The following is an 11325-nucleotide window of genomic DNA, read 5'->3' on the forward strand; positions in this document are numbered from 1 at the left end:
GCAGTTCTTCTGCCCCAGCCTCCTGAGTAGCTGGGACTACAGGCACGTGCCACCATGCCCACCTAATTTTTTGTATTTTTAGTACAGATGGGGTTTCACCATGTTGACCAGATGGTCTCGATCTCTTGACCTCGCGATCCACCCGCCTCGGCCTCCCAAACTGCTTGGATTACAGGCGTGAGCCACCGCGCCTGGCCTGCTTGAATCCATTTTATTTTTCTTTTCCTTTTTTCAGAGGGAGTCTCACTCTGTCGCCCAGGCTGGAGGGCAGTGGAGCAATTTCAGCTCACTGCAACCTCCACCTCCCAGATACAGGCGATTCTTGTGCCTCCACCTCCCAAGTAGCTGGACCTTCAGGCACACACCACCACACCTGGCTAATTTTTGTATTTTTAGTACAGATGGGGTTTCGCCATGTTGGCCAGCTGGTCTCAAACTCCTGACCTCAAGTGATCCACCCACTTTGGCCTTCAAGTGCTGAGATGACAGGCGTGAGCCACCGTGTCCTGTCAGATTCATTTTCAAACCAATCAAATGGTATTTTCTTGTGCAGACCTGACACTATTTGCACCCTACCCTTCTGAACATCCGTTATGGTTTTCCATCTTTATCTGTCTTCTGATTTTTTATATCCTGTTTAATATATATTGCCCTTCTTTTTATATTGTTTAAATGTGTTTTCCCTAAATATAAATAGTTGGTGACCATGCCAAACATATTCACTAACCCCCCTTCTTGATTTTTTGTTATCCAGATGAGGAGCTCCCTATGTTGCCCAAGCTGGTCTTGAACTCCTGGTCTCAAGCAATCCTCCTACCTCAGCCTTCTGTTGTGTTTATCTACAGATTGGTGAGGGTGAAAGTCATAATCCTACAGGGGGGATTATCCTATTTATTTCACAAACCCTATTTCTTTCTTTCTTTCTTTCTTTCTTTTTTTTTGTTGTTGTTGTTGATGGAGTTTCACTCTTGTTGCCCAGGCTGGAATGCAATGGCGTGATCTTGACTCACCGCAACCTCCACCTCCCAGGTTCCAGCAATTCTGCCTCAGCCTCCCGAGTAGCTGGGATTACAGGCATGAGACCCACCATGCCCAGCTAATTTTGTATTTTTAGTGGAGACAGGGTTTCCCCATGTTGGTCAGGCTGGTCCCGACCTCAGGATCTGCCCGCCTCGGCCTCACAAAGTGCTGGGATTACAGGCGTAAGCCACTGCGCCTGGCCCACAAACCCTGTTTCTAAGGGATTTTCATACAAGGAACAGAGGCATGTGTTTCACGTCAACCCACTAATTTATTTTTTCACTTAGTTTTCTTAAAAATTGGAGGTCTATATTATTTAATCGTTATAGGGTTTAAGGTTTTCCGCCGTGTCCCCAAGGGTAGGCGAGCTCTGAAATGAATCTGAAAACGTGGATAACTCATCTTATCTTCAGACTGGAGTTCGTCATCCATTGGAATTCTAATGTCATGAAGCTGGGTCATCAACATAAACAGCGAATTATATTAGCAACTTAAAAACAATAAATCATCCATCTCCAACTCAGAAGTCATTTTTGTGTTATATAGTGTGATGCTGGCTGTTATAAAAATAAATAAATAAGCTTCAAATAGCTTTGGCTTCAAATGAAGACTAAGAAGTTCCGGGACTGAGTTCTGCCCTCTTATCTCACCGTCCATGTGTCTCCCTTTCACTGTCATCACTCCCACTGGTAGGGTCCCATTATAGGCAAGTAATTCTCCTCCTCAGCCTCCCGAATAGCTGGGATTACAGGTGCCTGCCACCACGCCCAGCTAATTTTTTGTATTTTTAGTAAAGACGGGGTTTCACCATGTTGGTCAGGCTGGTCTCAAATTCCTGGCCTCTGGTGATCTGCCTGCCTGGGCCTTCCAAAGTGTTGGGAATACGGGCTTGAGCCACCACACCCAGGCTCCCAGTCAGAGTGTTTTATTGGGAAAGTAGAGTGCCTCCTTTTTTCACAGACCTGGAGGTATGTTAACAGGACTTCTCTAACGGCAGGACTGTTTTTTTCCATTTTGAAATGGGGGCCTCACTCAGTTACCCAGGTTGGAGTGCAGTGGTATAATCATAGCTCACTGCAGCCTTGATCTCTTGGGAGCAAGTGAACTTCCCACCTCAGCCTCTCAAGTAGCTGTAAACATAGGCACATGCCACCATGTCTGGCTATTTTTTTATTATTATTATTAGTTTTGTAGAGAAGAAGGAATCTCACTTTGTGGCTTACACTCCTACCTACAATAACTTAGAAGACAGAAAACGTATCTAATGAACTTGTTATCTGGTAATATGATTTCTAAACAGATTGTTGAAGGGGTCAAATGACTTTTCTAAGCTGCCTATAATAGAGAAAGATGGTCAGGTGCAGTGGCTCATGACTTTAATGCCACCACTTTGGGAGGCTGAGGCGGGCGAATAACAAGGTCAGGGGTTCAAGAACAGCCTGCCCAACATGGTCAAACCCTGTCTCTACAAAAATACAAAATACAAAAAATTAGCTGGGTATGGTGGTCGGTGCCTGTAATCCCAGCCACTTGGGAGGCTAAGGCAGGAGAATTACTTGAATTTGGTAAGCAGAGGTTACAATGAGCCAAGATAGGGCCATTGCACTCCAGCCTGGGTGACAAGAGCGAAACTCTATCTCAAAAAAAAAAAAAATAAGCTAAACGGGAAAAAAAATTATGTTAGCAAACATAATTTTCAGAGACTATAAAGGGGATGGTCAGTGAAGGTTTTCTGGTTAGAAAAATAAAATTGTTCCTCCTTCCCAATATTTATAGCTACTAGAATGTTCTCAGAGTGAAATGAAACCTAAACTGAAGAGGAGAAAAATCAATGGTGTAACTCAGTGTTTCTCTGCTGGCCAATTTTACTTTTCAGAAGACATTTGGAGACGTCTGGAGATGTTTTCTGTTGTCATAACTGGGAAGGGATGCTTCTGGCATCTAGTGGGTAGAGGCCAGGGGTGCTGTTAAACATTCTGCAATGCACAAGACAGCTTTCCACAGCAAAGAATTATCTAGCCCAAATGTTGATAGTGCCCCAGAAGAGAAGGTCTGAAGTCACTGTGACTCTTTATTAAGCCATTGGAAAGATTCAAGATGGTGTCAAGTAAACCCTCTCAGCTAGACTTAAGGTCATATAAAAATCATATGGTCACAGTCCCACAGCAGTCTTAAATGCCCAAAAGGTGCACAGTCCTGTCTTGCAAAGAATTGGGGGTATATTTTTTTCCAATAGAGAACAATCTGATACACAGGAAACCCACAAAGTTTTAAGGGAGTAGTCATATAGGCAAAATGGCCACTATGTTGGGGTAAATGGATCTAAAGACACGTACGTTGCAAAAGTCTTTTTTATTTCCCCAGCTTTCTTTTCTTTTCTTTTTCTTTCCTTTCCAATAAGCCTTTTGCACTCCTAAGTCCTCAGCTTTGAAAAGACAGGAATCAGGCTGAGACATACACTTATTAGTCAATATGGGTCATCTCTCACAGAAAAGGAAAGATTTCTCATGAGTTACATCTGAGAGTCTTAACAGCAGAACCAAAGACAGTTGAGAGCAATGACATGGGAAGCCAATCCCAAAGGGAGAAACCAGGCCCTAATCAGAGCCCCTCTCTCCCTGCAGAGTTAGGAGCCTGGTGATATGTACCCAGCTTGGTTTCATTATTTGGATGAGCAGGGATTGTTACGTGTTCCTCATTCTACTCTTTTTGTGTTTCAGTGTTTCTCATTCTACTCTTTTTTTTAATTTACAGATTAGAATAAAACAAAATACAGAAAACCACAGTACAAAAAAAAAAAAAAAACAGATAACTTAAAATGTCTTAAGGTAAATTATCTGGCTATCATCATTCTAGTCTAGAAATAGAACTTTTCCTGAAGCCAGAAGCGCTTTTGTGTCTCTCATTCCAATCACAGTCCAGCCTCATTCTAAACATATCCTGACACTTTCCATAATTACTTCCTTGGATATTTCAAGACTATCCCTCAAGAGTCCATCCCTAGACATTATAATGTAGATTTTCCTATTTTTAACAATGTATCTTTTATGTCTCCTTTAATCTATAAGATTCCCCTTTATCCCTTTCATTTCCAAAAATTAAAAAAAGAGAGAGAATGTTAGAATGAATTTTATAGTGTTGGGTTGAAGTAAGAGACATCAGCATGAACCCATGGCTGTGTGTGTGTGATGCAGATAGGTGATAGGTAGAAGACAGATAGATAGACAGATGAAGATAATTGGTAGATACAGATGTGTGTGTACAAATTAGCATGCATACTTATATTTTCTTTTTTTTTTGAGACAGATTCTCACTCTGTTGCCCAGGCTGGAGTGCAATGGCACAGTCTCATCTCACTGCAACCTTCGCCTCCTGGATTTAAGTGATTCTCCTGCCTCAGCCTCCTGAGTAGCTGGGATTACAGGCATATGCCGCCATGCCTGGCTAATTTTTGTACCTTTTAGTAGAGACAGGATTTCTCCATGTTGCTTGGGCTGGTCTTGAAATCCCAACCTCAGGTGATCTACCCACCTTGGCCTCCCAAATCACTGGGATTACAGGTGTGAGCCTCTGCGCCCGGCCTTAGAGTTTTATTTTTTTTTAAGAGACATGACAATTAAATAAATTGCACAACCTTGGATTAAATCCTAAACCAAATACATGTCACTGCTAAAACAAGTGGTAAAATTTGAATAAAGTCGATAGCTTAGACAATAGTGTCCTATCAATGATATTTCTTGACTTTGAACATCAATAACATAACAAAATGTCCTTGGATTTAGAACTACAACTTGAAGTGATTCGAGGTTAGGGCATCAGCCCTGGGCATAACTTCCACATCGCAGAATTGAGAAGTTAACCCAGGGGAAAAAAAAAAAAGAGAAAAGAGGCTGGGCTCAGTGGCTCACGCCTGTAATCTCAGCACTTTGGGAGGCCAAGGCGGGTGGATCACTTGAGGTCAGGAGTTCGAAACCAGCCTGTCCAACATGGCGAAACCCCATCTCTAAAAAGGAAAAAAAGAAGAAGAAGAAAAGAAAAGAAAAAGGGGGCGGGGCAGAGAAATTAAAAAAAAAAAAAAAGAGAGAGAGAGAGAAGTTGACCCAGAAATGCATTTCGGGCTGAGCAGAAAGTTTTCAGAGAAGCTGGCTAGACCACAGCTGTGTCATAGAGACCATGGCTTTGCCATAGGCTCACGGTCAGAGGTGGAGGGGAATTGTGAACATTCTTATGAAAAAAGTCAACGTGAAAGCCACGTGGTGATGAGGGTTGGCCTCATCCACCACTTCCTCTGCATCTCCCTGGCACGCTGGGCTCAGTCACCACCCACTGCCAGCAGAATCAGAGCGATGCCTTCCGCACTCCCTGCCCTGCTCTGCCTCGGTGAGTTCTTGCCTGGATGGGGAATGGAATGAGGGTGTGCCTGGGAAGCAACGGGTCTCATTATTCCCATCTTGCAGGGCTGTGTCTGAGCCAGAGGATCAGCACCCAGCAGCGTGAGTCCTTCCTTCAAAGCTCGGGGTCGCTCTGACGGGTTCAGACCAAGCACCCTCCACCCAAACACAGCTGAGGAGAGGGGGCAGGGTGCGGGCTTCCCAGGAGTGCTTAGGGCCAGCAGCTGGGTGGAGCCTAGGGTGGGGAGGTGGGCTCAGCTGGGACTCCAGCGTCTGATTCCCTTCCAGAGACTCTCCCGAAACCCTCCATCTGGGCCAAGCCCAGTTTCATGGTTCCAAAGGAAAAGCCGGCGACCATCTGTTGCCAGGGAAATTATGGGGCTGTTGAATACCAGCTGCATTTTGAAGGACGCCTTTCTGCCATGGAGAGACCAAAACCTCCTGAGCACATTAACAAAGTCAAGTTTCACATCCCGGCCATGACATCCCGCACGGCAGGGCGATACAGCTGCTTCTATCGGGTTGGGGAGCTCTGGTCAGAACCCAGCGACTCACTGGATCTGGTGGTAACAGGTAAGTGTCCCCCTCCCTAAATGGAGAGTCAGTTCAGTCTACAGCGGGGATGGGGCCTCATCTATTAACTCTTCCAACCCCCACTCAGATGCTGCTTCTCTCGGAAGGAGGTTGGGTGGACGGGTGTACTCATCACATCCCTGCCTACAAGGGCTTGTCTGCAGACAGCGTCTCTATGTCCTAGGAGCAGATGTGTCCTCGGTCAAGTTCTCCAAGAAACAGATTCTAAGATAGATATTTGCGTGCAGGAGTATGACTGACAGATGTCCTCAACAACATCACCTGTGGGCCAGGGGCAGTGGCTTACACTTTGCTTTCCTCACCCATCACAAGTGATGAGTTTTTAAAAAAATATTTTAGGTTTTTTTTGTATTTTTTCAAACAGTCTTGCTCTGTTCCCCAGGCTGGAGTGCAGTGGTGCAATCTCAGCTCACTGCAACCTCTACCTCCTGGATTCAAGCAATTATCCTGCCTTGGTCTCCCAAGTAGTTGGGACTACAGGCACCTGCCACCATGCCTGACTAATTTTTGCATTTTTAGTAGAGATGGGATTTCACCTTGTCCTGACCCAGGATGTCAAGGCTTCAGGGAACCGAGATGGTGCCATGGCGCTCCAGCCTGAGCAACAGAGCAAGACCCTGCATCATTTTTTTCATTTTTCTTTTTTTGTTTTTATATCAAGTGACACAGTATTAGGTATAAACCCTGCATCATTTTTAAAAAATGGTTTAGGCTGGGTGTGGTGGCTCACACCTGTAATCCCAACACTTTGGGAGGCCAAGTCGGGCAGATCATGACCTCAAGAGATCAAGACCAGCCTGCTCAAGATGGTCTATACTAAAAATACAAAATTTAGTTAGGCGTGGTGGCAGGCACCTGTAGTCCCACCCACTGGGGAGGCTGAGGCAGGAGAAACACTTGAACCTGGGAGGCAGAGGTTGCATTGAGCTGAGATCACGCCACGGCACTCCAGCCCGAGCGACAGAGTGAGACTCCATCTCTCAAACAGATAAATAAATTTAAAAATGGCTTAGATGGTAAATCTTCTGCTGTGTGTAATTGACCAAAATAATAATAATTTTTCTAAAATAGCTGGCTGCTCATCACTGAGTTTCTGGTGCGGGGGCCCCACCTTCTCTCGTAGGAATGTATGACACACCCACCCTCTCGGTTCATCCCGGACCGGAAGTGATCTTGGGAGAGAAGGTGACCTTCTATTGCCGTCTGGGGACTGCAACAAGCACCTTCTTTCTGCTCAAGGAGGGAAGATCCAGCGTACGGCGCGGATACGGGAAGGTCCAGGCAGAATTCCCCATGGGCTCTGTGACCACATCCCACAGAGGGACCTACCGGTGTTTTGGCTCCTATAACAACCATGCATGGTCTTTCCCCAGTGAGCCAGTGAAGCTCCTGATCACAGGTGAGGAGAGCCCCGATTCCCACACCTCCCGCTGCCATGTCCTACCTGGAGCCCTAAGGGATCTCCAGATCGTGATGGGGAGGGTATCAAAGGGACATTGGCTTCCTGGGGGCCCAGTTGGTGGTGTGAGGAAGATCACCAGAAACAGGAAGGAAGAGGGTGCAGAGAAAGAAATGGTAAGACCAGGGGAAACCCAAAGCCTTACTTATGTTCTTTATCTCCTTTTCCAGGTGACACTGAGAACACCAGCCTTGCACCTACAGATCCCACCTCTCCTGGTGAGTAACTGGTCCTTCTAAGCTCAGAGGAGGGATCAGAGCCTCCCCATGACACTAAAAATGGGGCATTCATTCAAAATATTAATCAAGGCCGAGCACGATGGCTCACACCTGTAATCCCAGCATGGTGGGAGGCCGAGATGGGTGGATCACTTGAGGTTAGGAGTTGGAGACCAGCCTGGCCAACACGGTGAAACCCTGTCTCTACTAAAAATACAAAAATTAGCCAGGTGTGGTAAGGGCACCTGTAATCCCAGCTACTCTGGAGGCTGAGGCAGGAGAATTGCTTAAACCAGGGAGGCAGAGGTTGCAGGAGCCAAAATCATACTACCTCACTCCAGCCTAGGTGACAGAGCAAGACTCCATCACTATATGTGTGTGTGTGTATGTGTGTGTGTGTGTATACATATATATATATTTATCAAGTGCACGGTACACACAGTGAACTACACTGTAACAGTCAGCCAGGCAAATATCTTGGCTTCATGGCATTTAGATTCTAGCAGGAGACAGACCATGGGTCGACGTCAGGACAGCACACAGGAGGAAATGAGGCTATGGAAGGAGAAAGACAAAGAGGAACAGACTTACAATGTTTGGGAGGGCAGGTAGCACTATTAAATGGGTTGTCCAGATTGGCCTCACAGAGGAGACATCTGAGCAAACGCCCTCAGACTTGAGTTTATCCTGTGGCTCTCAGGAGAAAGGAGGGTCGGAGAGAGGAAATGGCCTCGGCCTCTGCCCTGAGGCAGGAAGATGACCAGGGTGACAAAAGGACAGCTGTGAGTCCTGGAGGGTTGGAAATGACGCCTGGAAGATGACAGGGGGGATGGGATGGGGCTGGGGCTGCGTGGTTAGGACGCTGAAAAAAATAGTGAGACTTTGAATTTGACTAAGTGTGAGGAGAAAGGAGTGATGACCACTTAATGAGGAAAATGAGGCTTAAGTAGAAGGCATGGGCTGGGCATGGTGGCTCACACCTGTAATCCCAGCACCTTGGAAGGTAGAGGCGGGCACATCACTTGAGGTCAGGAGTTCGAGACCAGCCTGACCAACACAGGGAAACCCCTGTCTCTACTAAAAATACAAAAATTAGCTGGGCATGGTGGTACACGCCTGTAATGACAGCTACTCGGGGGTGAAGCAGGAGGATCACTTGAACTCGGGAGGCAGAGATTGCAGTGAGCTGAGATTATGCCACTGCATGCCAGCCTGGGCGACAAGAGCGAAACTGTGTCTCAAAAAAAAAAAAAACAGAAACGTAGAAGACGTGACTGTTGCAAAGACACACGCTCATGAGTGCTAGAATGGAATTCCTCCTCAGGCTTGTCCATCTGCAGACCCTTCCACTTTATCTGCTGGATGAAGCTCTGGGACCTGCAGGGCGGGGTGGGACCTTGCAGAACGTCATTGGGTATACCCAAGGGAAGGAGCGCTGGGGTGGAGGAGGCCAACATCACCCCCTTTTCTTTACTTCCCTTATTAATCGCAGACTCTGGGGACACCTACCTTTTAACCACAGAGATGGAACTCCAGAAAGGTAAGCAGACACCTGGGGCCAAAGGCTGTAAAGGAAGGAGCTGGGCGTAGAGTCATGAGCTGGGAAGGAGATGGTGATCAGTGGAACAAGAGGGTGTCCTTGGCCAGGTGTGGTAGCCCACACCTGTAATCCCAGCACACTGGGAGGCCAAAGCAGGCAGATCATCTGAGGTCAGGAGTTTGAGACCAGCCTGGCCAACATGGGAAAACTCTGTCTCTAGTAAAAATACAAAAATTGGCTGGGCACAGTGGTTGAAGCCTGTAATCCCAGCACTTTGGGAGGCTAAGTCGGGCGCATCACGAGGTCAAGAGATTGAGACCGTCCTGGCCAACATAGTGAAACCCTGTTTCTACTAAAAATAAAAAATTTAGATGGGTATGGCGGCACGTGCCTGTAGTTCCAGCTACTTGGGAGGCTGAGGCAGAAGAATCGCTTGAACCGAGGAGGCGGAGGTTGCAGTGAGCTGAGATCAAGCCACTGCACTCTAGCCTGGGCAACAGAGCGAGGCTCCGTCTCAAAAAAAACAAAAATTAACCAGGCGTAGTGGTGCTCAACTGAAGGCCCAGCTCCTTGGGAGCCTGAAGCGGGAGGCGGAGTTTGCAGTGAGCCGAAGATCACAGTGTTGCACCCCAGCCTGGGCAACAAGATCAAGGCTCTGTCTCAAAAAAGAAAAAAAAAACAGAGGGTGTCCTTACGTCCCTGTCAGCAATCACCCTGTTCTCCTGCCCACAGAGCTTGCCCTCTGGGACCACACTGCCCAGAATCTCCTTCGGGCGGGCCTGGCCTTCCTGGTCCTGGTGGCTGTGGTGTGGCTTCTGGTTGAAGACTGGCTCAGCAGGAAGAGGACCAGAGAGCCAGCCAGCAGAGCTTCCACCGGGCATTGCAGGAGAAGCTTGAACACCAAGACTCTCTGAAGAGCAACCAAGAGGTGCAGCAGCTGCGGGTGGAACTGAAAGCTGGTGTTGAGCCTGTGCTGAACCCACAGAGGACAGAGTCACTGCAGGGAACAAGGGACAACGCCATTCCATTTGTCAGAGCATCCCAGATGACACAGGAGGTGGGAGAAACAAGCTAAATTGCTTCATTATTTCTTTCCCGAGACGGAGTCGGGCTCTGTCGCCCAGGCTGGAGTGCAGTGGCGCGATCTCAGCTCACTGAAACCTCCACCTCCCGGGTTCAAGCGATTCTCCTGCCTCAGCCTTCTGAGTAGCTGGGATTACATGTACGCACCACCACACCCAGCTAATTTTTTGTGTTTTTACTAGAGATGGGGTTTCACCGCATTAGCCAAGATGCTCTCGATCTCCTGACCACATGATCAGCCTTGGCCTCCCAAAGTGCTGGAATTACAGCCACTGCCCCTGGCCACTAAATTTCTTTTGTAGACAAATCCCATGGTCTCGTCTAGGCTCTAAGTATGTTTCTGCAACTTACTGCAAACCATACTTTAACAGCTCCAGTCTTTTCTGAAAAGATCTCTTTTTCTTTAATTGAATGGCCATGAAAATATTTTCTTCCTACTCTGATCTTTATTTCTTCCCTTTCTCTGCGGGAAGTCATTCAAAATAGTTAATAACCAGCTGGGCACCGTGGCTCATGCCTGTAATCCCAGCACTTTGGGAGGCTGAGGCAGGGGGATCACGAGGTCAAGAGATCAAGACTATCCGGGTCAACATGGTGAAACCCCATCTCTACTAAAAATACAAAAATTAGCCAGGCATGATGTCAAGCATCTGTAATCCCAGCTACTCGGGAGGCTGAGGCAGCCGAATCACTTGAACTGGGGAGGCGGAGGTTGCAGTGAGCCGAGATCGTGCCACTGCACTCCAGCCTGGCAACAGAGCAAGCTTCCTCCCCACCACCCACCAAAAAAAGTTAATAACTAATATAGAATAGGTCTGAATCAAATGGTTCAGGAGGCCTTGTGGCCACAGCCAGTCATAGAGAAGCAGCTTTATAAGTGAATCCTGCTGGGCGCGGTGACTCATACCTGTAATCCCAGCACTTTGGGAGGCCAAGGCAGGTGGATCACCTGAGGTCAGGAGTTCAAGACCAGCCTGGCCAACATGGTGAAACCCTGTCTCTACTAAAAATACAAAAATG

At 47.2% G+C, this 11325-nt stretch overlaps 1 protein-coding gene across 1 annotated transcript; it reads left to right on the forward strand.

The window, feature by feature from the left end:
• The first annotated feature begins 5038 nt into the window (after positions 1 to 5038).
• On the forward strand, positions 5039 to 10388 carry NCR1 (natural cytotoxicity triggering receptor 1). The gene is made up of 7 exons (XM_017546512.2): positions 5039 to 5400; positions 5478 to 5513; positions 5700 to 5984; positions 7129 to 7404; positions 7635 to 7682; positions 9175 to 9222; positions 9955 to 10388. The coding sequence occupies exons 1-7, from the start codon at positions 5127 to 5129 to the stop codon at positions 10134 to 10136; spliced, it is 1149 nt and encodes a 382-aa protein (XP_017402001.2). The 5' UTR covers positions 5039 to 5126; the 3' UTR covers positions 10137 to 10388.
• The last annotated feature ends 937 nt before the right edge of the window (positions 10389 to 11325 follow it).

This window comes from Cebus imitator, unplaced genomic scaffold (assembly GCF_001604975.1).
Source record: "Cebus imitator isolate Cc_AM_T3 unplaced genomic scaffold, Cebus_imitator-1.0 Scaffold190, whole genome shotgun sequence".
Lineage (NCBI taxonomy): Eukaryota > Metazoa > Chordata > Mammalia > Primates > Cebidae > Cebus > Cebus imitator.